Source organism: Eleutherodactylus coqui, chromosome 1 (assembly GCF_035609145.1).
Source record: "Eleutherodactylus coqui strain aEleCoq1 chromosome 1, aEleCoq1.hap1, whole genome shotgun sequence".
NCBI lineage: Eukaryota > Metazoa > Chordata > Amphibia > Anura > Eleutherodactylidae > Eleutherodactylus > Eleutherodactylus coqui.
The window spans coordinates 487,111,889-487,134,554 of record NC_089837.1 but is presented as its reverse complement, the minus strand read 5'-3'; the positions used below and the strand labels follow the sequence as shown (position 1 = coordinate 487,134,554).

General features: G+C 45.8%; 1 protein-coding gene across 1 annotated transcript in view; it reads right to left on the bottom strand.

Moving 5' to 3' along the window:
* The window catches only part of CWF19L2 (CWF19 like cell cycle control factor 2), a 149,417-nt gene that overhangs the window by 35,675 nt on the left and 91,076 nt on the right, over nt 1-22,666 (bottom strand). Inside the window, exon 13 of the mRNA XM_066586248.1 lies at nt 6,413-6,625. Coding sequence (XP_066442345.1) covers nt 6,413-6,625 — 213 coding nt within the window. The remainder of the gene's footprint in view (nt 1-6,412; nt 6,626-22,666) is intronic.

Sequence of the window (22,666 nt, the reverse complement as noted above, 5' to 3'; positions counted from 1 at the left end):
GACTTTCGGTTGAAAGAAGGGGTCGGGCCTAAACTCTATCTTGTCCGGGAAGATGGTCATATATGGGGTTTTTATAGAGAGGGCTTGGATTTCCCCGATCCGCCTGGCGGATGTAATGGCCACTAGGAAGGCAACCTTATATGAGAGGGTCTTAACTGAGAGTTCTTCCAGGGGCTCGAAGGGGTGTGCGCAAAGGGCCTGTAAAACAAGATTCAGGTCCCATGGGGGCATGGTTCTTCTTATAAAGGGGTGAAGTCTGACTGCTCCTTTAAGGTATTTTTTGACTAGCCTATGGTCGCCTAACGGGAAGTCAAAGAAGGCTCCTAGGGCGGCCACCTGGACCTTAAGGGTACCAGGTTTTAGGCCCATGTCCAGTCCATCCTGAAGGAACTCTAGAATCTTATTAATGTCTGATTGTTGGAGGTCGTGAATACTGTGCCCCAACCACCTAGAGAAGGTGTCCCACACCCTGGTGTATATGTTCCTGGTGGACTCTTTGAGACTCTCACATAAGGTGGTGGTCACCCTCCCTGATAGGCCCTGGTTCATGTATTTTACCCGCACAGCTTCCAGGCCGCTAGTCTGAACTGTCGGGCTTTTGGGCAAATCAGGGGACCCTGTTGTAGGAGGTCGTCTCTCCACGGCAGATGTAGGGGCTCCTGTGTTGATAGAGCGGCCAGGAGCCGGAACCAAGGTCTCTTGGGCTAGAACGGGGCCACCAGGATAACGGAGCCCGGGGACCCCTGGATCTTCTTTAGAACCCGAGGGATCAGGGGGATAGGTGGGAAGGCGTATGTCAGGTCCCATTCCCATGCTTGGGATAGTGCGTCTATTCCCAGGGAGCCCCGGTCTGCCCCCCTGGAAAAGAACCGGGGACACTTGTTGTTCTCCCGAGAGGCAAACAAGTCCACCTTTGGAGTCCCCCATCTTTCTGTAATCAATTGGAATGCCTCTGGATGTAGTGCCCACTCCCCAGGGTCTATCCTCCTGCGGCTGAGGTAGTCTGCCATGGCATTCTCTGGGCCCCTTACGTGGAACGCTGAAACGGAAGGCATCCGCTGCTCTATCCACCCGAGCACTTTCGCCGCCAGGTCTTGTAGTCGGGGGTTCCGCGTGGATCCCTGGTGGCGAATGAGGGACACAGTTGTTATGTTATCCGAAAATATCTTAATGGGTCTACCCCCGATCTCTGTCTCGAGGTCACGGATGGCCCTCCAGACCGCGCAAAGCTCCTTGTAATTGGAGGATTGAGTGGCCTCTTTCTGGTTCCAGCCCCCCTGGACATAGTGACAGCCTAAGTGGGCCCCCCAGCCAGTTGCGCTCGCGTCAGTGAAGATGGATACTGGGGATGCCGGGTCCCAACTTGTGGACCTGGCGAGGTTGGAGATAGACGTCCACCACCCCAAGGAGGACCTTACTTTATGAGTGAGGGTGACTTCCTGATCCAGGGAAGCTGGTGATTTGTCCCAGTTGCTCAGGATAAAGTCCTGGAGAGTTCTACCATGTAACTGGGCCCACGGGACTACTCCAATACAGGCTGTCATGAGACCGAGGACCCTCATGCCTCTCATAAGGGAGACTTGGGAGGCTAACGAAAGTGCCCGGCTTTCGTCTTGGATCGTTTTTTGCTTTTCTAGCGGGAGGGAAGAGCACTGGTGGTGTGAGTCCAGGATAACCCCCAGGAACTTTTTCCTTTGTTCGGGCTGAAGACTGGATTTGTCGAAGTTAATGATCCAACCTAGCGACTCGAACAGGTGGAGGGTGAGGTTGACCCGGTGCTGGAGTTCCGAGGGTGATCCTGCTATAAGCAGGAAATCGTCGAGGTATGGGATAATTAGTACTTTGTCCGTCCTTAGTGCTGCTACCATCTCCAATACTAGTTTGGAGAATACCCGAGGTGCGGAGGAAATCCCGAACGGCAGGCATGTGAATTGGTAATGCGAGACTGACCCTTCTATCACCAGGGCGAATCGAAGAAACTGTTGGGAGTCTGAGTGTATGGGAATATGATAATAGGCGTCTTTTAAGTCCACCGTGGCCATGACGCTATCTGGTGTGATTAGGGGGATCGCTGATCTTACTGATTCCATTTTAAATCTTCAGTATGTTATAGATTTATTCAGGTATTTCAGGTTGATTATAATTCTGTAGGCCCCGTTAGGCTTCTTAATAAGAAACAAGGGGGAGTAGCACCCTTTGAACCGTTCTTCTGCGGGAACCGGGATAATGGCCCCCAGGCATAGTAGGTCCCGTACCCCCGACTGGAGGGCCCGGGCCGACGCGGGTGACTGGCAGGGGGTAACCACGAACCTCCGGGGAGGGGGGGGCGGAAAACTCAATTCTATAGCCCTCTGAGACCAGGCGTAGGGTCCAGGGATTGGAGGTTATTTCGCTCCATCTATTGGCGAACCCCCTAAGTCTGCCCCCCACCTGCCGGATCCCGATGGGCGGATTCTCACCCTTTCCGCCTTTGGGGTAAGACCAGCGTCCGGTTTTCCCCTTCCCCCTGTATGTTCTCGGGGGAACAAAGGGAGGAGGGTAGGAGGAGGAAGGCCGCTTGACGGGTCTCTCTGCTGGGAGTCCCTGACTTTTGTCTGAAGCCTTCTCCAGGAGTGTATCCAGGGAAGGTCCGAAGATGCGATGTCCTTGGAAGGGCAAGGAGCAAAGCCTGTTCTTTGAGGCATTGTCCCCTGTCCAGGCTTTTACCCAGACGGCCCTCCTGGCTGTGTTCGAAAGTGCCGCCGAACGGGCCCCGAACCTTACTGACTCCATCGAGGCGTCCGCCAGGAAACCAGTGGCCTGTTGGAGGAGGGGAAGGCAGTTGGAGATATCTTCCCTCGAACCCCTTTGCGAGACCAGGGCCTGGAGTTGGTCTAACCAGACCGTCATGGATCTCGCTACCGACGTGGCCGTAATGTTGGTTTTCATGGTGAGGGCCGCCGACTCCCAGGCCCTCCTCATTGCCGAATCCACTCATGAATCCAGTGGGTCCCGCAATTGGGAGATGTCCTCAAAGGGGAGGGCAGCCTTCTTTGAGACCCTGGCGACCGCCAAATCCACTTTCGGGACGGTGTCCAGGAACTCAATGTCTTCCGGGGTGAAGACCATACGATCTTTAAACTCCTTAGACAGGAAAAACTTGTGTTCTGCCTGTTTCCACTCGGTCAAGATAAGCTGTTTTAGGATATCATTGACCGGGAATGATGGTTTGGGCTGCGGTATGAGTCCCCGGAACAGGGTATCCTGGAGGGATGGCTGCTGCGGCGTCTGTTCCTCCACCTGCATGGTGTGACGGACCGCTGTTAGTAGCTGCCCCAGATCCGCCGATGCGAAGAAGTACTTCCTCGTGTCTTCCATGGGCGGTATGGATTCTGAGGGGGAATCTTCTAAGAACCCTTCCTCAGAGTCTGATTCTTCTATCCGTGACCGCCTTACCCTTTTTGTGGGGGGCGGAACGAAAAGAGACGAGAGAGAGGCCTCGATCTCCTCGCGGATCATAGCTCGGATGTCCGATATGCCCGAGGGGCCTTCCTCACGGACCACTCCCTGTGCAGTCTGCGCATAAGGGTTTGGTGTGTCCCTCGTCCAGTCGCCGCAGGCAGACTGGGCACTTGCGCACGCGCTTCTTGGCCTCTCTGCCCTTTTGTGCTTCTCTGTCCTAAGAGACGGAGACAGCAGAAAAAAGGGGGGGGGTTTCCAGCACCTGATCCCTTCCTTACCCCTGGTATGAGCCCCCGGAGGTTTACTCACCAGCAGGCTGCTCTCCGTGTCTTCTCTGGCCGACATCTTTACTTAGGTGCAGACCGAAGACATGTGGGGAATATCCTGCTTTTCTCCTTTTTTTTTTTTGGATTTTCAAATTTGGCGCCTTTTCCCTCGAGGCCCCCCCCCCCCCCCCGTGACGCGGCCGTGCTGACGTCATGCCGCCGCGCCGGACCCGGGGGATACACTCTGCGTCGGGCTCTGAGGAGGGCGCATAGATGTCCGGGGATGTCGGATCGAGCGCGACAGTCGGCCCGCGCCGCGCGCTCTCCCCACCCCCCTCGCTGGCATACCTGCTCAGCCGCTCTGCCGACCGAGGATCTCTGGAAGCCAGGGTAACGGAGCCCGGGTCCTGATGTCCGGAGGGCGGCTTCCAAGCCCTGCAGGTACCGGGCTGTATCTTCCCAGTGCGACAACCCCACTGGGCAGCGCGCTGGGGAAGGGTTCCCCGCAGGGAACGTGGTGCTGGTCTTGAGATCCTGCGGGTGAGGGTCCCCACGTAGGGTCTCACCCGCGCAAGTTCTGCCAGCCCGACCAGAGAGTCGTCCCCCCACGGGCGGACAGGCTGCATAGGAATTTTCTTTCTTCTTTTTTCCCGCCTCCAGCATACACCTGGAGGCTTCCGCTTGGACTGTCCTGTAGGGACAGGAAGACACTGGTGAGCCGGTGGCGGGAGATGCCTTTTGTATGTTTTTCCGCTTCCTGTCCCAACAGGGGTCCAGTGGACATCCTCCATGTGTATGCTGTCAGGATGACGAGGGGAAAGCTTAGTTTCATCTGGTTTCCATTATTTTTGATTGAAAAAAAAAAGTTTTGCACTTCATTCTTTTCCTTCCATCAAGGAAACAGAAACCAAACAGAACAGAAGCAAAATGAAACTAGATAAGTCCCACTGAAATCAATGGAGCTTTTACTAGAGCCGTTTTTTCCCCCCCACTTTTCCTGCTTTTAGGGCTAATGCCCACGGCAGGATTCATGCCGCATTCCCCGTGGCGTAAATCTGCGATGGAATAACGCAGCTATTAGGTTCTATTGAATCTAATGGCTCAGTCCTCACATGTGGGATTCTGCTACGAATTTACGCAGTGGGAACAAAAATCGGCTTGTTCTATTTTACCGCGTTTTTCCGTGGAGGGAGGCCTCCATTAATATAGTAATAATGAAGACCGTGGAAAATTGCGGTGTTTTTCCGTGATCGCCAGCGGGGACTTTTTTGTTTATCCCTTGCGGGATTCCCGCTGCATAAGGTCATGGGCGTATCCTGCTCCGGCCGTGGTAGGAAGCCTTAGGACGAAAAAAAAAAAAAGTTAAACAAAACACCAATGTGAACTCCACATATGATGTTCCAGATCACTGAAGAATGGCCAATATAGTACCCATCTTGAAAAAGTAAACTTTTGAAAAGTTCGGTCTAGATTCCGAATTAGTTTGAACTGAAACTTCACAATATCTCTAAAACTGGGGTAGAACAATGTATAAAAGACATAAAACTTCTTCCTAAATATAGTTCAGTGTTTTTTTCACTGTTGCCTTGCATCACTGGGGTCCCTTAAATCCAACTAAGGAGGTTTGGGTTCATGCCGAAACAAACTTTTAGTAAAGTTCCAACAAGAAACAGGATTCAACGGTTTTGGTTCGCTCAACACTAATAAGACGGGTAGTAAGGATTAAGCCGGGAAGTACAGACCACTAAGGCCTCATGTCCACGGCAAAATAACATTTAGAATCCGCAGCGTTTCTCCCGCACGCATGATCCGCGCCCCACAGGGATGCATTGGAGGTGCGGATTGCATGTGCGGGAAAACACCCGCAGCATGCTCCATTTTAGTGCGAGTCACCCGCGGGACGGCTCCTGCAGGCTTCTATTGAAGCCTATGGAAGCCGTCCGGACTCGCAGCTGAATTTCTGCTCTCCGGCAGAAATGGAGTGCAAGGCACATGCACGTGGCACGCTGCCGGCGTGCCGAGCACATCAGCCGGACCGAAGAAAGAAGATCTGGCCCCGAGGGAGGGCAGATCCGCAGCGTCCGGACAGGTGAGTAATTTTTCTTTATAGGCCTCATGTCAGCGGGAAAGGAGGGACCCGCTGCGGGATTATGCATGGAGAATCCGCGGCGGGCCTGATTTTCCCCGTGGACATGAGGCCTTAGTTTTACATCTATTGGAAACTCCAACACATAATACAGAAAATTACAACACATGACCACTTAGAGCGAACAACCTGTTGGACCCTAAAAAGCACGTCTTTACTGAGGGCAGATCATGTCACATTAATTTCAGTCATTTTTTCTGTATAGGTCACAAAAGCGGTGAATGCAGTTGGTGCCGTTGATATCGCCTATCTGAATTTTAGTAAAGCCTGTTCTAAACTTTTTACGTTATACGTTCCCACTGTAATTGAGGGTGATGAAGTAGCCAAAGTTATGGGGAAATTCTTCCGGTCATATCTGGGCTGGGTCTAGATAGACCGATTACTGACCACCTTGTCATGGCAGTAAGTGGCACTGCTGCCTGGAACTACCACTGAATATGAAGGCCTACTACAAGTCCCATTCCTATCCATGTAACATTAGCTCACTGTGCTCAATGACTTCAGAGCTTCTGGATGTGAAAATACTGTTAGTGCCAACCAGAACATCATCATCTCTCACCTTCACTCCTATAGCTATGATGAGATGCTTTGGAAGTTCAGCATTATCGAAGCAGTACGGACATTTTTCCATCCTGGCGGCAAGTTTCCGATGCTCCGCAATGGCTTGCTGTCGCTCTCTCTCTTCTTCGTCGTTTGCTCGCTCCTTCTTTGCCGCGCTTGAGACAAACATATCATCCAGGGTATAATAATCCTGATCCGTCTTCTCTCTGAGCTGTAAACACAGAAAGTCTCAGACCATTAGAGCCACAGAACTTGATAACGTAAATCTCTGTAGTACAAAATCTTTTTTAAAAACCCCAAAAACTACCAAAATAAAACATGAAACGTCCAGTTTTGTTGCAGATCAATAACCAAACACGACAGACATTAGAAAGTTTTACACCTTAAACAAAGTTCTATCCACCATCAATACAAGAACTAAAAATCACAGTGCTTTGGGGGCGTACAATACACTTAGTGCAGTCAGATCTAACCGGCGCGTTCCGCCTCTCTGCCTTTTGGAAATACCCATAGACGTTTAGTGGTTGGGCTTTTTCTGGTGTGATGCTAGGCCCCTTCACCATCACAGCATGCATCTCGAACAGAAAGATAGAGAGTCTGCAGCTGCATCTCCCTCCTCCCCAACTACCATTTACTGTTAGGCTGGGTTCTTACAGAGCGGAATCCCGCCGAAAATCTCACGGTTTTGCCGCAGTGAAAAACCATGAGATTTCTGTCGGAAGAGTGCTGCTTCAAAACCCATGGCACTTTGCCGTGGATTTTGGAGCGGCTTGGGCACATGCTTTTCCATTACGTCCGGCGATCCCATAGAGAGCAGCACAGCCGCAACGAAAAAAAAAAGACAAGACATGCTGCGGCTGGGAGAATCTGCACCGCAGCATCGGCTTCTGCTGGCTTTGCCGCGGCGGATTGGCCGTCCTGTGTGGATGTAATTTTTTCAACAAATCTTGTCGACATGGCTGGCTAATCCTGGCATTAGCAGCCGCAGCGAAATTCCACATGGCATTTCCGTGGCAAATCCGCACTGTGTGAACCCAGCCTTACTATTCTACATGGATTTTTGAAGGGATTTCTTAACCCCTTAACGGCCATCTTTCTGTCTTTTGACGGCAGACGTTAAGGGACTTTATTCTGCAGCGCTGCATTAGAAGCCAATGCGGGTCTCCCATGCTAGAGGGAGCGGGTGCTTGGCTGTCGGATAACAACTGCGCGCTGCCTCTGATAGTGGGAAAGGAAGACACCTTCGATTCCCGCTATTTAATCCTTTGAACACAGAGCAAAAAATAAAATATAAAATACAAAAAACATGGCGAAAATAGCTAATTTTGCCTACCTTGCCTTACAAAAACCAGAATAAAAAATGAACAAAACATTGCATGGATCAAAAAATGGTAGCATTAAATAGTACAACTCTTCCTGCAAAAAAAACCTCACACAACACTGTTAACAGCGAGAAAAAAAAAAAAAAAGTGTGTAAAGGTTAAAAAAAACAACAAACCCAAAAAACCTAGATAAATTTGGTATGGATGTAACAGCACCGTCCTGCAGAATTACTTTAACATATAACTTAGAGGGGGAACTGCAGGATTATAATGTACGGTAATATACGCTGCATTTGGAAAGTCTTCAGACTTCACTTTTTTATATTTTATGTTGTCGCCTTGTACAAATTAAAAAATATAAATAAATTCAAGTTTTTCACATCATTCTGCACTCAATACCCCATAATGACAGATAGAATAGAATGGTAGAAATTTTTGTAATTTTTTTTTAAATTAAAAACTAACATTTTGCACTGACCTAAGTATTCAGACCCCGGACTCCGCGCTCAGATGTCATGATGGGGTATTGAGGGTATTAATCTATTTTCATGTTCTGGTAGGGGATTTTTTTAAATGATATTTTCTGTACAAGACCATGGGGCCGGCCAACTTGCTGTTAATAGCGTTTAAAGATATACTTTACAGTAGAAATCATAGGCCGCTCACACAATGGACAGGAGGTGAACTCATTGACTTTTAAGAGAGATTGTTCTAGGCATGATCCGTGACCTGTGCAAGGAGAGGGAGGAGGTGATCTGTGAGCGCCACCTATTGTCAACTGTGGATTCTAAAGATCCATTTATACACAACGATTATCACTCAAAATTTGCTCAAAAGCAATCGTTTGAGCGATAACTGTTGTGTGTAAATGCTCCCATCTTTTACTCTTCGGCTAAACAATGATTTTTAGGCAAGCGAAAAATCCAATCATTCAGCCGGAGAGAAGAGAACAAAGACCACATGCTGTGTTTGCTGTCCATGGTGCTGTATTCTCCACTTGGAGCACTGATTACATGGTTGCGTTGCATTCAGCTTGCAGCCCGACAGCAGAACAAAGGAGCTGAATGCAGAGAACAGACCACCTGCTGTTCTCTGCATACAGCTCTGAAGGCTCATTTACATGCAAATGAAGGTGATAAGCTGCTAATAAATATTAGTCTGCATTAGCAGTTTTTTGCAAAAGAATTGTTCGAAACCTTTTGAAGGATTATCTTTGCGTGTAAATAGGAGTCATCTATAAATAGGTGTTACCTTTCCTTGTAACCCTGCATCTGATAATGAAAATATAAAAAACTAAACAAAACAAAACAAAAATCCTTAAAAAGTGTATTTAACATAAAAACTTGATTCACTCAATAGGTTATTTTCTGATGACACATTCCCTTTAAGTTCTCCAACTTAAAATGTTTTGTTTTTTTTTGGCATTTTTCAAAGAAATTCGCCTTCAAGCTACAAGAGGTGTTGTCCCTCAGCTTACAATGGACTCATGATTATTTCTGACATACAATGGTCTTTCCAGAGACATTGTGACTTGAAACCAGAATCAACATACAATACTAGCGACAGCCCGCACCTGCGGCACGTGCACGATGCTGGAAGCTCCAGCCAATCAGCATGGGCGTCCACTGGTAAAACCCCTGCATTACTGAAGTACATGCACTGATCAGCTGTCTAGTAGCCCTTCTCTGCAGTGCGGTATTACATTCTTTACCTGTGCTAGGCTCAGCGGCTCCTTTGGACACCAGGTGAGGCTCCCTGTAATTTTCTGGTACATGTGTGTCCTGCACACTGAAGCCGCTCCTCTCCTCTACACAAAGTGATTTAGGGCTTCCAGCAGGTCTTTCTGACTGTCAGAACCTGCTTTAAATTGGTATTAGTTATCTGCTTCATCCTCTATAATTTTAGCGCAGCTTCAGACAGTAGTATGCGCAAATATGCTTCTTTCAGCGCAACGTATTTGCGCAGTGAATGAGGTTGATTTGCGCGTATATTGACATATTGGGTTCTATTTTTCGCGCACGCAGGCCCAGTTCATATACGTGAGCGACACACCCCTACCCTAATTTAAAAGGCTATTTAGTCTTACAAGGTCCCGTTGTGTTCTTGGGCACCTCTCATAGACTTCTATGGGTCTCTTTGGTGTGCAAATAGGCAGAAAGATTGAGCAGGTACGTTTTTTCTTCTTGCATGAGACTGAAAAGCGTGCAAAAAAAATTGTTGCGAAAAAACCCATTGACATCAATGGGTTCTATACTCTGCGCACGGCACGCGCTAATTCTGCACGTGTAATGCATTGCGCTAATATGTCTCTGTGAAGTACTGCCCTTGGCTAAAGTTTGGAGGCTTCGGTACTAATTACTAGTTATTCATAGAGTTGTGGATTCACCATACAATATTTTTTCCCACTTACAATGGTTGTCCAATGAATTACCATTATAAAGTTTCTCAATGGGTTTTGCACTTTGGGGGGCAGAAGAGAGCACAGCCCCTTGGTGAACAACAGCTATATACACGGAGAACATCTCCCTTTTATGTAAATACAGTACTTGCATTAAAATCCTGTCTGACACCACTGATGACCTGAAAGTATAATTAGTGCCGATTGCTTTCATGAATAATAATGTAATCTAGAATACTACTTTTGTCATTTTTTTCAGCAAATAAACCACATCTACACTTAGTCTGTAATATATTCTACTTATTTCTGTGTGAACAGATTTAAAGCGATATTAACCATTTTCATGTCAAGTATGTATTGCAGCAGGTCTGCCTTATTGCACCCAAGTATTTCTGATAATATTGTACTGCAGTAAGTCTATTACAATACAACTAGATGGGGTATAATCGTATGAAATGGCTACAGACGCTCTTACATACTCCTAGACCATTAACCCCTCCACTATCCTAGATCACCAATTACGCAGGCAGTAAAAAAAGAGATGTCTCCCCAAAATCAATCCTGAGAATGCAGCCCCAGCGCCTCCAAGTGTGGACAGTGCAGAATATGTATACGTACCTCCACTCCATTTACTTCAGCGGAACAGCTGGAGTTAGCCAATGCTTGTATTCAGTTATCTCCAGCAGTCCTATTCAAGTGAATGGAGCGATGGTGTGCACACGCATCCACTTCACCCAACGTTTCGGGACACGTGGGCTACATTCTCAGAATCAGCTTTGCTTAGAAAACCGCTTTAACCTCTTCACTACAATAGACCACCAGGAAAGACGACATTTACAGACCTATACTAGAAGGTAAGCAGACATTAATGCCATTATCCATTACCCTAAACCAGTAGGCATCTGGTAACAATGCCTCCATTACCCTAGACCACCAGGGAAGTTGGCATTAAACCACTTCCTACACTAGACTACCAGGGAAGTTGGCATTATACCATTCACTATGCTAGATCACCAGGGAAGTTGGCATTAAACCATTTACTATGCTAGATCACCAGGAAAGTTGGCATTAAACCACTTCCTACACTAGACTACCAGGGAAGTTGGCATTATACCATTCACTATGCTAGATCACCAGGGAAGTTGGCATTAAACCATTCACTATGCTAGATCACCAGGGAAGTTGGCATTAAACCATTCACTAAGCTAAACCCACAGGAAAGTTGGCAATAAACCACTTACTAGACTAGACCACCAGGGATGTTGGCATTAAACTATTCACTATGCTAGACCACCAGGGAATTTGGCATTAAACCAAAGCCACTCACTACACTAGACCACCAGGAAAGCTGGCATTAACCCATTTATTACACAAGCTGGCAGTAACCCTTTCCCTATTGAAGGCAATTAGTAAAACTGTAATTAACCCCTCCTCCATCCTAAGCCGCTAGGGAAAGTTGAGATTTTCTTTCCAACTGCACATAGACAAAATAACACAAACACAAGGTCAGACACGCATAAAGACACATACATATATAGAGAGACATGTACACATAAAAACAAAGTTGCTACTGACATCTGAGTACGCTTCCATGAATTCCCAATGTGTAAGGCCCTTAAGCCCTAATGTCAACGAACTGAACTTCAAGGCATGACAGAACAATCCCCACACCTAGAAGTAAAAGAAGCCTGTGAGCCACATCTTTTTCTGTAGAAGACATGCCTGACAGCCATGGCATTTCCAAGTAAGTGGTAGAGCGAGCCTGAAACACACAGAGGTCCCCTCTGAGAGGGAGTCATCTGACCATGACCAAAACTAGGACCTTCGGGGAGACATGGTTGATGACTTGTATAAAACACACAGTAAGGCTTATTTCTGCACATAATAATAAAAACGGATATACTGAATGTCTAAATGGGTCCTGTAGACTATATGATGCAAGGTGAAGGATATCCTGTATTACTGTACAGGAAGACTATGTAACTGCATAGAGATAGAAGGCGAACATTAAGTTACAAGCTGGTTTCTCTTGTTTTAAAGGGAACATGTCATCAGAAAATGACCTATTGTATAAATCAAGTTTTTGTGTCATAGTTTAAGAATTTTTGGTAATTTTTTTTTTTTACATTTTTGATGTCACAAACTGTATAGAAAAAAATACTAAAATCCCACATTTTTCATACTGACTAAGTTTAATGATAGTGTGACATCTCCTGTAGAGAACGCTTCTCAGCAGTTATCTCATTATCATCACAAGCAGGATTACAATGAAAGGTAACATATATACACACACACTAATATATATATATATATATATATATATATATTATATATATATATATATATATATATATATATATATACACATATACACACTGTATATATATAAAAATTTCTAGAATCTCCACCTGCAGGATGCACCATTCACAACAGGTGATAGTCACAGCTCACTTCCTCCCCTCCCTGCACAGGTCATAGAAAATGACTGGAACAGTCTTCCATAGAATTCAATGGGTCAGCTCCAGACCATTGTGTGAATAGCCAATGAGACTGCTGTAAAGCAAATCTACGAATCCTGCCATAAAGCATATTCTTGCAAAGGCAAGATGGTCATTCCCATAGACAAAATAATAAAAAAAAAAAATCTACATCAGAAAATAAATGAAAACCTATTTAGAAAATGGAAAACGTATCACCATCTGGTTTAACCCCTTGAGTGGCAGGTTTCCTACCACCTTGTCGTGCCCACCAGGGCAGGTTTTTTAAAATGGTCTAATCATTGAATTTCAACTAATTTTGCAGTTGCGTCTCAAGAGCCATAACTTTTTCATTTTTCCATTGACATGGCCATATGAGGGCTTGTTTTTTGCGGGACAAGTTGTGATTTTTTAAACAGGGGGGAGGAAAAAAAGAAATGGGGAAAAAAGAAAAAAAAGGGGCCATGTGATTAAGGGGTTAAATAATGTATTAACTTCCTTCTCTGGGTCATTACGACGCACATGGATACCACATGTGTGATTGTATTTTTGATTTTTTACAAAGTAAAGGGAGACAAGTGTTTTTTTTATATTTTTAATAATTTTTTTACTTTTTTTTTTTTTTAATTTCTTTTAAATTTTTTTTTTTTGTCCCTTTAGGGGACTTCCAAAGGGACCCATCAGGACCCCTGATCACATTCCGGGGGTCCGATGGTGACAGCCCTTTACATGCTGCAGTGACAACCCTTTACATGCTGCAGTCACATAGACTGCAGCATGTAAAGGGTTAACACAGCAGAGATCGGAGGTTTTCTCTGATCTCTGCTGTAAGAGCTAGTACCTAGCTGTCCTCTGACAGCTAACAACCAGCTCTCCCTGCCACAGAGACCATCGGCTTGCTTCTGACAAGCGGATGGTCTCTATGGCAACTTGTCAACAAAGCAGGACATTGCCGACATGTCGGCAATATCTTCTGCTGGTTTTTCAAAGCCCTTGCACTGCTCTGTGTGGGTCTGTGCAGGCAGAGCACACTGTCACAGCTTGTGGCATTGTGCTCTGCAGCTCCCATAGTGATACATAGCCCGGAAATCTTCCGGGCTATGTTGCTATGAGCAGTGGAGCTCGTCCCCGGAAATTTTCCGGGCGTGCCACTCAAGGGGTTAAGTCAGTAAAAAAAAATAATTATATTATATATATATATATATATATACGTATATGTGTGTGTACATTCCCTTTAAAGACTGGTGTTAGGGTCAGTGTGAGGGAGAGACTTCAGGAGAGCTAGCATTAGGGTTAGGTATGGTTAGGTTGGTATTTTTGTTATACTTATCAGTCTGTCGGGTATCGCTGGTGTCCATTGGAGCAAAAACGCAGTTGTATACATAGCGCAACCTATAGTGCCATCTGCTGGACTGTACATCACAAAAGCATGAGATTGCCTGCTAGTTGTCACCATGACGATAATGTGGGGCATTGTAGACGAGTACAGTGTAAAACCAAGGCCAGAAGGAGTTATGGGATGTGATGCATCACTCTGCTATACCCATATTACTGTCTTGCTCCAGCAGCTGATTCAGACCATAAGAAGCGTCAAAAATGTACGTCCTAAAAGTAAAGTCCTAAAAAGTTCTCTAGTAACAGCCTCTAAAAGGGGTATTCCAATGTGGGCTTTTAATAGCCGAGATGGGAAAAAATGTCGTCCCTCTGAAGTGAATGAAAGCTATGGAAACCACGTACAACAGTGCGCCACACTGCTTACGCAAGTCCTCGAGTTACAGAAACTGCATAGCGTACTGTGCCAAACCATTTTTGAAACAGTGCCAAGTGCTCAGCTATTTCTGTAGGCTCTGGCCACTTGTCGTTTTCCAGTTTGGCTATGAAAAGCCAAGATGGGAATTTTCCTTTAAGGAGTATTACATTAATAGTGGTCTGGTATCTGGGACACACTGACATCATAGCATCCATAGGCTCCCATTATAGCACGCCCTTTTGGGCTCCATTGGGTTTCCGTACGTCACATACATTATCTTTGCATCATATGGGAATGCGCCGTAGACTCTACATTAGAGAATACCCCTGATAAGTCTGATGAGAGGCTCAGAAGATATGTTACCAGAGCCTAACATGCATACAAAAAATTAGGTTTTAATGTTTCTGTATCCTAACCACAAAACATAAAAAAGCCATAAAAGTGACGTTTATAGTGATGAATGCTACATGAGGCAGGAGGTTAATGGATTCCTTCTAGACACCTTGAGATATATTGATTTGGTAAATCTGATGCCGCACATCGGTTAACACTGTGTGTTATTGATTAGGACCGAGCGTTTGTCTAATTCCTCTCCTTCTGCTTTGCACATTATGAGGACAGACAAATGTATGTAGTTCTAAGACCGGGACGTCTGGTCAGAGCTGGAGACATCAATCCAGATTCCAGGGGGCTTGTTTAGAGGCAGAAGGTGGGAGAGAGCCACAAGTAGAACTGGAGGTGACTTGCCCAAGAGAAGGTCCACCTGTCATTTGCCCATCGGAAGGTCCACCTGCCATTTGCCCATCGCAAGGTCCACCTGCCATTTGCCCATCGCAAGGTCCACCTGCCATTTGCCCATCGCAAGGTCCACCTGTCATTTGCCCATCGCAAGGTCCACCTGCCATTTGCCCATCGCAAGGTCCACCTGCCATTTGCCCATCGCAAGGTCCACCTGCCATTTGCCCATCGGAAGGTCCACCTGCCATTTGCCCATCGGAAGGTCCACCTGCCATTTGCCCATCGCAAGGTCCACCTGCCATTTGCCCATCGCAAGGTCCACCTGCCATTTGCCCATCCCAAGGTCCACCTGTCATTTGCCCATCGGAAGGTCCACCTGTCATTTGCCCACTATGTATACAGATTGAAGCCCCAGTTCAAGATGATAATGGTACCGTTATCGTCATCACCATCAAGCCCCACATTGTACAATACAATACACTGCAAAAACGATATGACAGACTTCCTTTGATAAACTTTATATGGCGCTACAACATTCTTCAAAACCTGTTCCCCATGTCCTATTACGACATATGTCCAATACTCCGGACCCTCCTCAATGAGCCAAAGGGGAGAGCCTTTGGTATCGGTGACTCCTGCTCTGGTGGATCTGGTCTGTCTATGTGTTATATGGACTCCCACTTGACTAGATGCCATGTAATACTATACTGCAGAAATATATTGATGGCCACAACTTGCCCTGGGATAACAGCTGATCACCCAAAGTTTCTGAAGCCAGGCCCATGGTACATTAGACTGCAGAAGCTCCTGCTGAAGGAGTCCTCCCATATTATAAAGTGATGGTATATCGTTGGCATATGCCATCATTGTATAATCGGTAGGGATTGGGTCTCACCTTCACCAATTCTGACACTGAAGGGGCTGCAGTGTTGGTATAAGACGGCATCCCCTTCACCATTTTTGCCTGCACAGCAACACCAACCAACTGGACAGGATACAGCAGGACAGCCTCATTCAGGTGAAACTAAATGCTGTGGCCCTTTCATTCTCATAATCAGCAGGGGTTCAAGAAACCAGAACCCACCAAACACAATGTGGTGGAAAAACCTCTATAAATATGGTTGCTGCACAATTTTTAATATGATAGCTAAAGTGATAGCAAAAGTGCAAATCACTTTATTTACCTAAAATGACATTTGCTGGCCAGTAGGGGTCTGCTTTCCTTCTAATTTTCTGTTTGCTACTTGTTAAGTGAAGTAGGTACTCTAGTAAGAGACATAACAAGACAAGTAACAGGAAACGAGGAGTGGGTGTTGTTTCATGCTGCCCATAGAAGTCTATGCAGAGGAGAAGGAGGAGTACCTGCTAGAGGAAGACAAAGTTACACAGACATGCTGCTGCTGTAGTGGGATAAGTGATTTACAGGTCTCACAGCTACTGAAATTATATCTACATAACATGTTTTCCCCAAAATAAGACCCTGCCTTATATTAATTTTCCCCCCAAAAGAGGCATAGGATCTTATTTTTCAGGGGCAATCTTATCATACTTACCTAGCAGGCGCTGTGTGGGTCCCTTCCGGTGGCCTCCAGAGTTCCGGCAGGCTTGCTTGTAGTTCTCAACCCACCTCCAGCAAGCGATTACTCTGACTGGTTCTTGAGCGCTGCAACTCAGCCAATCAATGCAGCGCTCGATGAACCAATTACAGCCATTCAATGCAATGGCTGTGATTGGTTCTCGAACACCGTAGCTCAACCAATCAATGCAGCGCTCAATGAACTCATCAGAGCCATTGCATTGAATGGCTGTAATTGGTTCATTGAGCGCTGCATTGATTGGTTCTCGAGCGCTGCGACTCAGCCAATCCGAGTAATTGCTTGCTGGAGGAGGGGTTAATAAATACCGTTTACCAGCAAAGTGATCTTCTGTTGGTGGCTGTGAACTGCAAGCAAGCCTTCTGGAACTCCAGAGACCAGAGGGAGGGACCCGGAAGGTGCCTGCTTGGTAATCTTTAGCTTCCTTTTCTTCCCATGTAGCGTAGCTAGGGCTTATTTTCGTTAGGGTTTACATTTTAAGCCCCTCCAAAAATCAGGACAGGTTTACTTTAGTGGTAGGTCTTATTCTCGGGGAAACACGGCAGTAACATATATGTAAGGCCGAATAAAGACATATGTCCCTCTAGTTCATCCTCACTATGCTGATCCAAAGGAAGGCAAAAAAAATGGTGGTAGAAGCCAATTTTCCCCATTTAGAGGGGAAAAAATTCCTTCCCGACTTCAATCTGGTAATCAGAATAATCCTTGGATTAACAACCCTTTTGAAGTTATTAATGATTATAACATATAATATTGTATCGCTCAAGAAAGGTGTTTAGGTTCCTCTTAAACTCTTTTAGAATTTGCCATCACCACGTCCTCAGGCAGAGCGTTCCATAGTGCTCTTACACTGCTCAGTACTGCTGTATAATCTCCTCCTCAGTGTTATGTCTCGCTGTGTGTTGTAGGGAGTTAGGAAGCAGAATCTACTGTTTTCTCCTTGTGCAGCGTATAGAAAATATCACAGTAGCAGTCTCCACCCACCAACTCGGAGAGAACTAAGAACTAGAGATACAGCCTGCAGAAGGGAAAATGGTAATAAATGCAGAATACAAGTCCTATAATGACCATATATAGTGTTATTCCTCGTCACACACAGAAGTTTAAGCAAATAAAAGTAATCAGAAAGTTGGGCTACAATGGAATGCTAATGGAATATGCCGCCAAAACTTCAAAAGTAAACCTACTAATATATGGAGATAGCAGAACAGCACAGCAGCAGTAACACATCCTCCCATGGAAAGGCAGACAAATTGCAAATGACCTTGTGCTCAGAGACCGCTGTCACGTGAATGAGTGGGTGGTGGAAACTGATTATGTTATTAAAAGCTGCACTAGAAGCAATATCTGGGGGAAAAGATGAGCGAAGGAGATGCATTCGTTTCTTCAGTGTCTCTGACAGTGTATCCAAGTTACCTGAAATGCAATGTTTCTATTGTCTATACACCCACGTGGATCAATGAGAAAGAGGAAAATTACAGCGCGAAGATGAAGAGGATTTCAGATCCTGCAGTATTCACCATTAGGACTCTCTGCCGTGCCCATGACTGCCTGGCTAGAAAGTTACAAGCCCCAGAAGGAATATAGTCCAATCTTATATTTATGTTTTTCTACTTAGGATTTCTCTAATGAATTGGTCATTTAATTGGGGCGTTTATCTTGTGCGTCACAATTATTGTGATACATATAGTTTAGTTCTGCAAGGTCAGCAGAGGAGAATGTTGATCGAAAACCAACATACTCCTCTGAAAGCACAGATTAATCACCAGCAGCCAGTAATCAATAGTGTACAATCAGTTAAGTAATCTGTCGTAACCATAAAAGGGTTTGTCCAGTCGCAAACTACTGATGACCTAACCCTAGGATAGGCCATTGGTAGTAGATCAGAAGATCTGTTGCCAGGAACCCCACCCCTGTTGATTAGCTGTTCCTCACACAAGTGTACTCATGCAGGAAGCAAACAGCTCCGTTCCCGCTGTAATGGCGAGACTTGGTATTACAGGAAAAGCTCCCAGTGAAGTGAATGGGAACCTGGCCTGTTATGCTAAGCCTGGCCACTGCAGTAAGAATGGAGCTGTTTGCTTCCTGTAGAAATCATCTTAGTGTATGAGCACATAAGCCGAGCACACATCAGTGGAAGAGCCCCATTGATATACTACTGATGACCTATCCTAAGGATAGGCCATCAATAGTTTACAGCTGTAAACTCCATTAACCCCTTATATGTACACCCTGGGTGAGAATAGGTTCCCACAAGTGTGTGTCTAGTTATGTGCTATGGATAGGGCAGGCTCATAAGTTGAACACGTGTCATCCGCAGAGGGAGCTGGCTGTGACTGATAGCTGACCTCCCACAGACAGCTGGGATTAGTGAGAACACTGATCCCCACTGTTAATCGGGAACCTTGATTGCGACATTTGCATCTGGCACTGTTTTTCAATATGTGTGTTGGAAAATATTTGATAAATGAGCCACTGTTGTCACGACTCACTTTGTATGAGTCAGAAAAAGAGGCAAATGGTCTTCTAAAATATGAGGCTTCGACTAAGCACCTTGTTTTCTAGTGCATTAACCCATTAAGGACCAGGTACAGTAAATTTACGCCGCCTTGTCCTGGGCTTAAAGCACCGCCGATAGTAAAATTACGGTGGTGCTTTAAGCCTCCTGCTGTTAGTGACAGCTAATAACCCGGAGAAGAAGGCAGGAGGGGTTTTTAACTCTTCCTGCCTTCTGCTTCCATGAGTACACAGTGCTCAATGAGCACTGTGTACTGAAAGTGAAAATAAACTGCAACTTTCACATCGGGAGCCCGAGGGGTCATGTGACCACTTGGTTTCCCTGCTACAGCAGAGCTGGAGGGTCAGACTAGACCCTGGACAGCTCTGCCAGTGACTAATGTCACCACAGGGGTTGTTTTCCACTGTAACTAGGGCTCCTATGGATTCCTCAGCTACAGTTGGAAAGTGTCAAATTAAAAAAAAAATGAATGTCCCCCAGAGGTCTTATATGACGTCATGAGAAACGAGGGTTCTGTCTCCCTCCGTATAAATAGAGCATCAGTTCAACTGGCGCACTGTCATGACGTTCATCTCTGGAGCTCTACATCACCGATGCGACTTGCCTAAGCCGAGACAGCAGCCAATGGCTCATGTGTGTCCATCCTATCATATTTCCTAAGATGCGACCCGCCTATACCAAGACAGCAGCCAATGGCTCATGTGTGTCCATCTGGCCATATTTCCTAGGATGCGACCCGCCTAGGCCGAGACAGAAGCCAATGGCGTATGTGTGTCCATCTTATCATATTTCCTAAGATGCGACCCGTCTATGCCAAGACAGCAGCCAATGGCTCATGTGTGTCCATCTCGCCATATTTCCTAGGATGCGACCCGCCTATACCAAGACAGCAGCCAATGGCTCATGTGTGTCCATCTCGTCATATTTCCTAGGATGCGACCTGCCTATGCCAAGACAGCAGCCAATGGCTCATGTGTGTCCATCTCGTCATATTTCCTAGGATGCGACCTGCCTATGCCAAGACAGCAGCCAATGGCGTATGTATGTCCATTTCGTCCTATTTCCTAGGAAGCGACCCGCCTATGCCAAGACAGCAGCCAATGGCGTATGTGTGTCCATCTCACGATATTTCCTAGGATGCGACCCGCCTATGCCAAGACAGCAGCCAATGGCGTATGTGTGTCCATCTCGTCATATTTCCTAGGATGCGACCCGCCTAGGCCAAGACAGCAGCCAATGGCGTATGTATGTCCATCTCGTCATATTTCCTAGGATGCGACCCGCCTATGCCAAGACAGCAGCCAATGGTGTATGTGTGTCCATCTCGTCATATTTCCTAGGATGCGACCCGCCTAAGCCAAGACAGCAGCCAATGGCGTATGTGTGTCCATCTCACGATATTTCCTAAGATGGAAGGGACTCCTTTAAGAGGGCAAAAACAGGTGACTATCAGTGGTTTTGGCTGCTGAGCTCTGGCAGTTGGGGCAGTTTGCTTTAGTCCCGTTGGGACAACAGTACTAATAAGGATGCAAGTACATGTATACATGGGACACAACATGCACAATAGACTTTTCAGGATGGCATTGACATTTTACGATCGATTATACAAGAATCTAGTCCAATGTTTGATGTCATCAGCGGCTGAAGACAAGAGGCTAAGGGTTATGTAGACAAGCCGAAGATCTCCAGTCAGGTCACGGACGGAACGTGTTGCTGGAGAAGAGATTGAATTTAGTAAGAGCCATGCACAGACCTCGTGACACGTTCCAGTGACAGAGAGGTAATGCATGACAAGCCAGACATCTGTACTTAGTAATGATTTCACGCATTTGGCATCAGTCAGAAGAGATTAGCCAAACTAGGCTTTGATCGTAAGCAATAACCACACAGATGCTGCATGATGAGACGGCGTACTGCGGAAAATCATTCGCAACGTCCTGGTAGATTGCTACATTACACCGCCATTATATGTGGAGCATAAGTTACAGACAGGGGCATTAAAAGGGGGCACCCTGGAGTAGACTGAAGCCCCTGCACTTCAATGCAAAATCTGCTACAGCCGGCTATGTACCATTTATACTACTGGTGTCTTCATATAGGGCGGATGACTTTTGGGCCCCCCTCAGGCACCAGGACTTAGGTGCGACTAGTACCACTGCAGTGCACCCCCTATAGCCACATCACAGGTAGCACCTGCTATATAGGCAATATAGTTTAATGGAGGAGACAGCAGAATGACACATTGTGCAATCATCAAATACGACATATCAAAGCGCCCCACATTCAAATCAGGGGGGACAAAAAAGTGACAACCATATCTGAATGAAAGTTTACTTCTCACAGCATTGGTTGTCACAGGTCAGCCCATCAATCTGCTACCTCCGGAAATGCAAGGTTCAAATGTTTAACACACGCCCAGCTGAGCAAACAACTCGTGGAGGAAAAAGATGATTAAAAGGTCTCTTTACATGCAAATGAAGATGATAAAGTGTTAATGGCCATCAAACCCATTAACACTTTGTGCAAATACATTGCTAAAATCATTCAATCTTTCAGCCGTTTGAAAGATTATCTTTGCGTGTAAAAGGACCTTTAGTGCCGGAAAGCTCATTTAATCTGCAAGCCCCATAATATAACTATGTACTCAACCAGATATTCCTGATATCCTGTGAAAGTTATGACTAAAGGCCCTTTTAAGGCCCATTTACACACAAAGATGATCACTCAAAATTTGTTCAAAAGATAGGGATATTGACAGTTTTAGTGATCGCTTTGCATAAGCCACTAATGGGCAGTAATGCACATATTACCTTCATTTTCATGTAAATGAGCCTACGGAAGCTGTATGCAGAGTATAGCAGGTGGTCTGTTCTCTGTATACAGCTCCTTTGTTCTGAAGCAGGGCTACAAGCTGTATGCAATGTAATCAGCACTCCTGTGGAGAACACAGTGTGCGGTTCCTGCTATCAGCTCTGTGGCTGAACAATGGATTTTATGCTTACCTAAAAAAATCATCATTCAGCCGAAAAGTAAATGATAGTAACATTTACAAGCAACAATTGTCGCACAAAAGACATTGTTTGAGTGAATTTTAAGTGATAATTGTTGCGTGTAAATGGGCCTTAACAAAGACAAATCTTTCAAACAACTGAAAGATTTAGTGATCTATTTGCATAAAGCGTTAATGGCCATTAACACAATCATCTTCACTTGCATGTAAAAGGGTCTCCAGGAGCTGTTTGCAGAGCAAACAGTTGCATTGTTCTGCTCGTGGTGATGGCAATTACATTTTTATTACATTAAAACATATATGGGTGGCGCTTCAAAAATCCCATCTGTAAACATAGGAAAAAATCCCCAGGCTGCGGATTTTCAAATCAGTGCAGACTTTGACTTGACATCAGATGCGCATCTGCAGTTGATTTCGGCATCGACCCGCGCTCCTCTCACATCT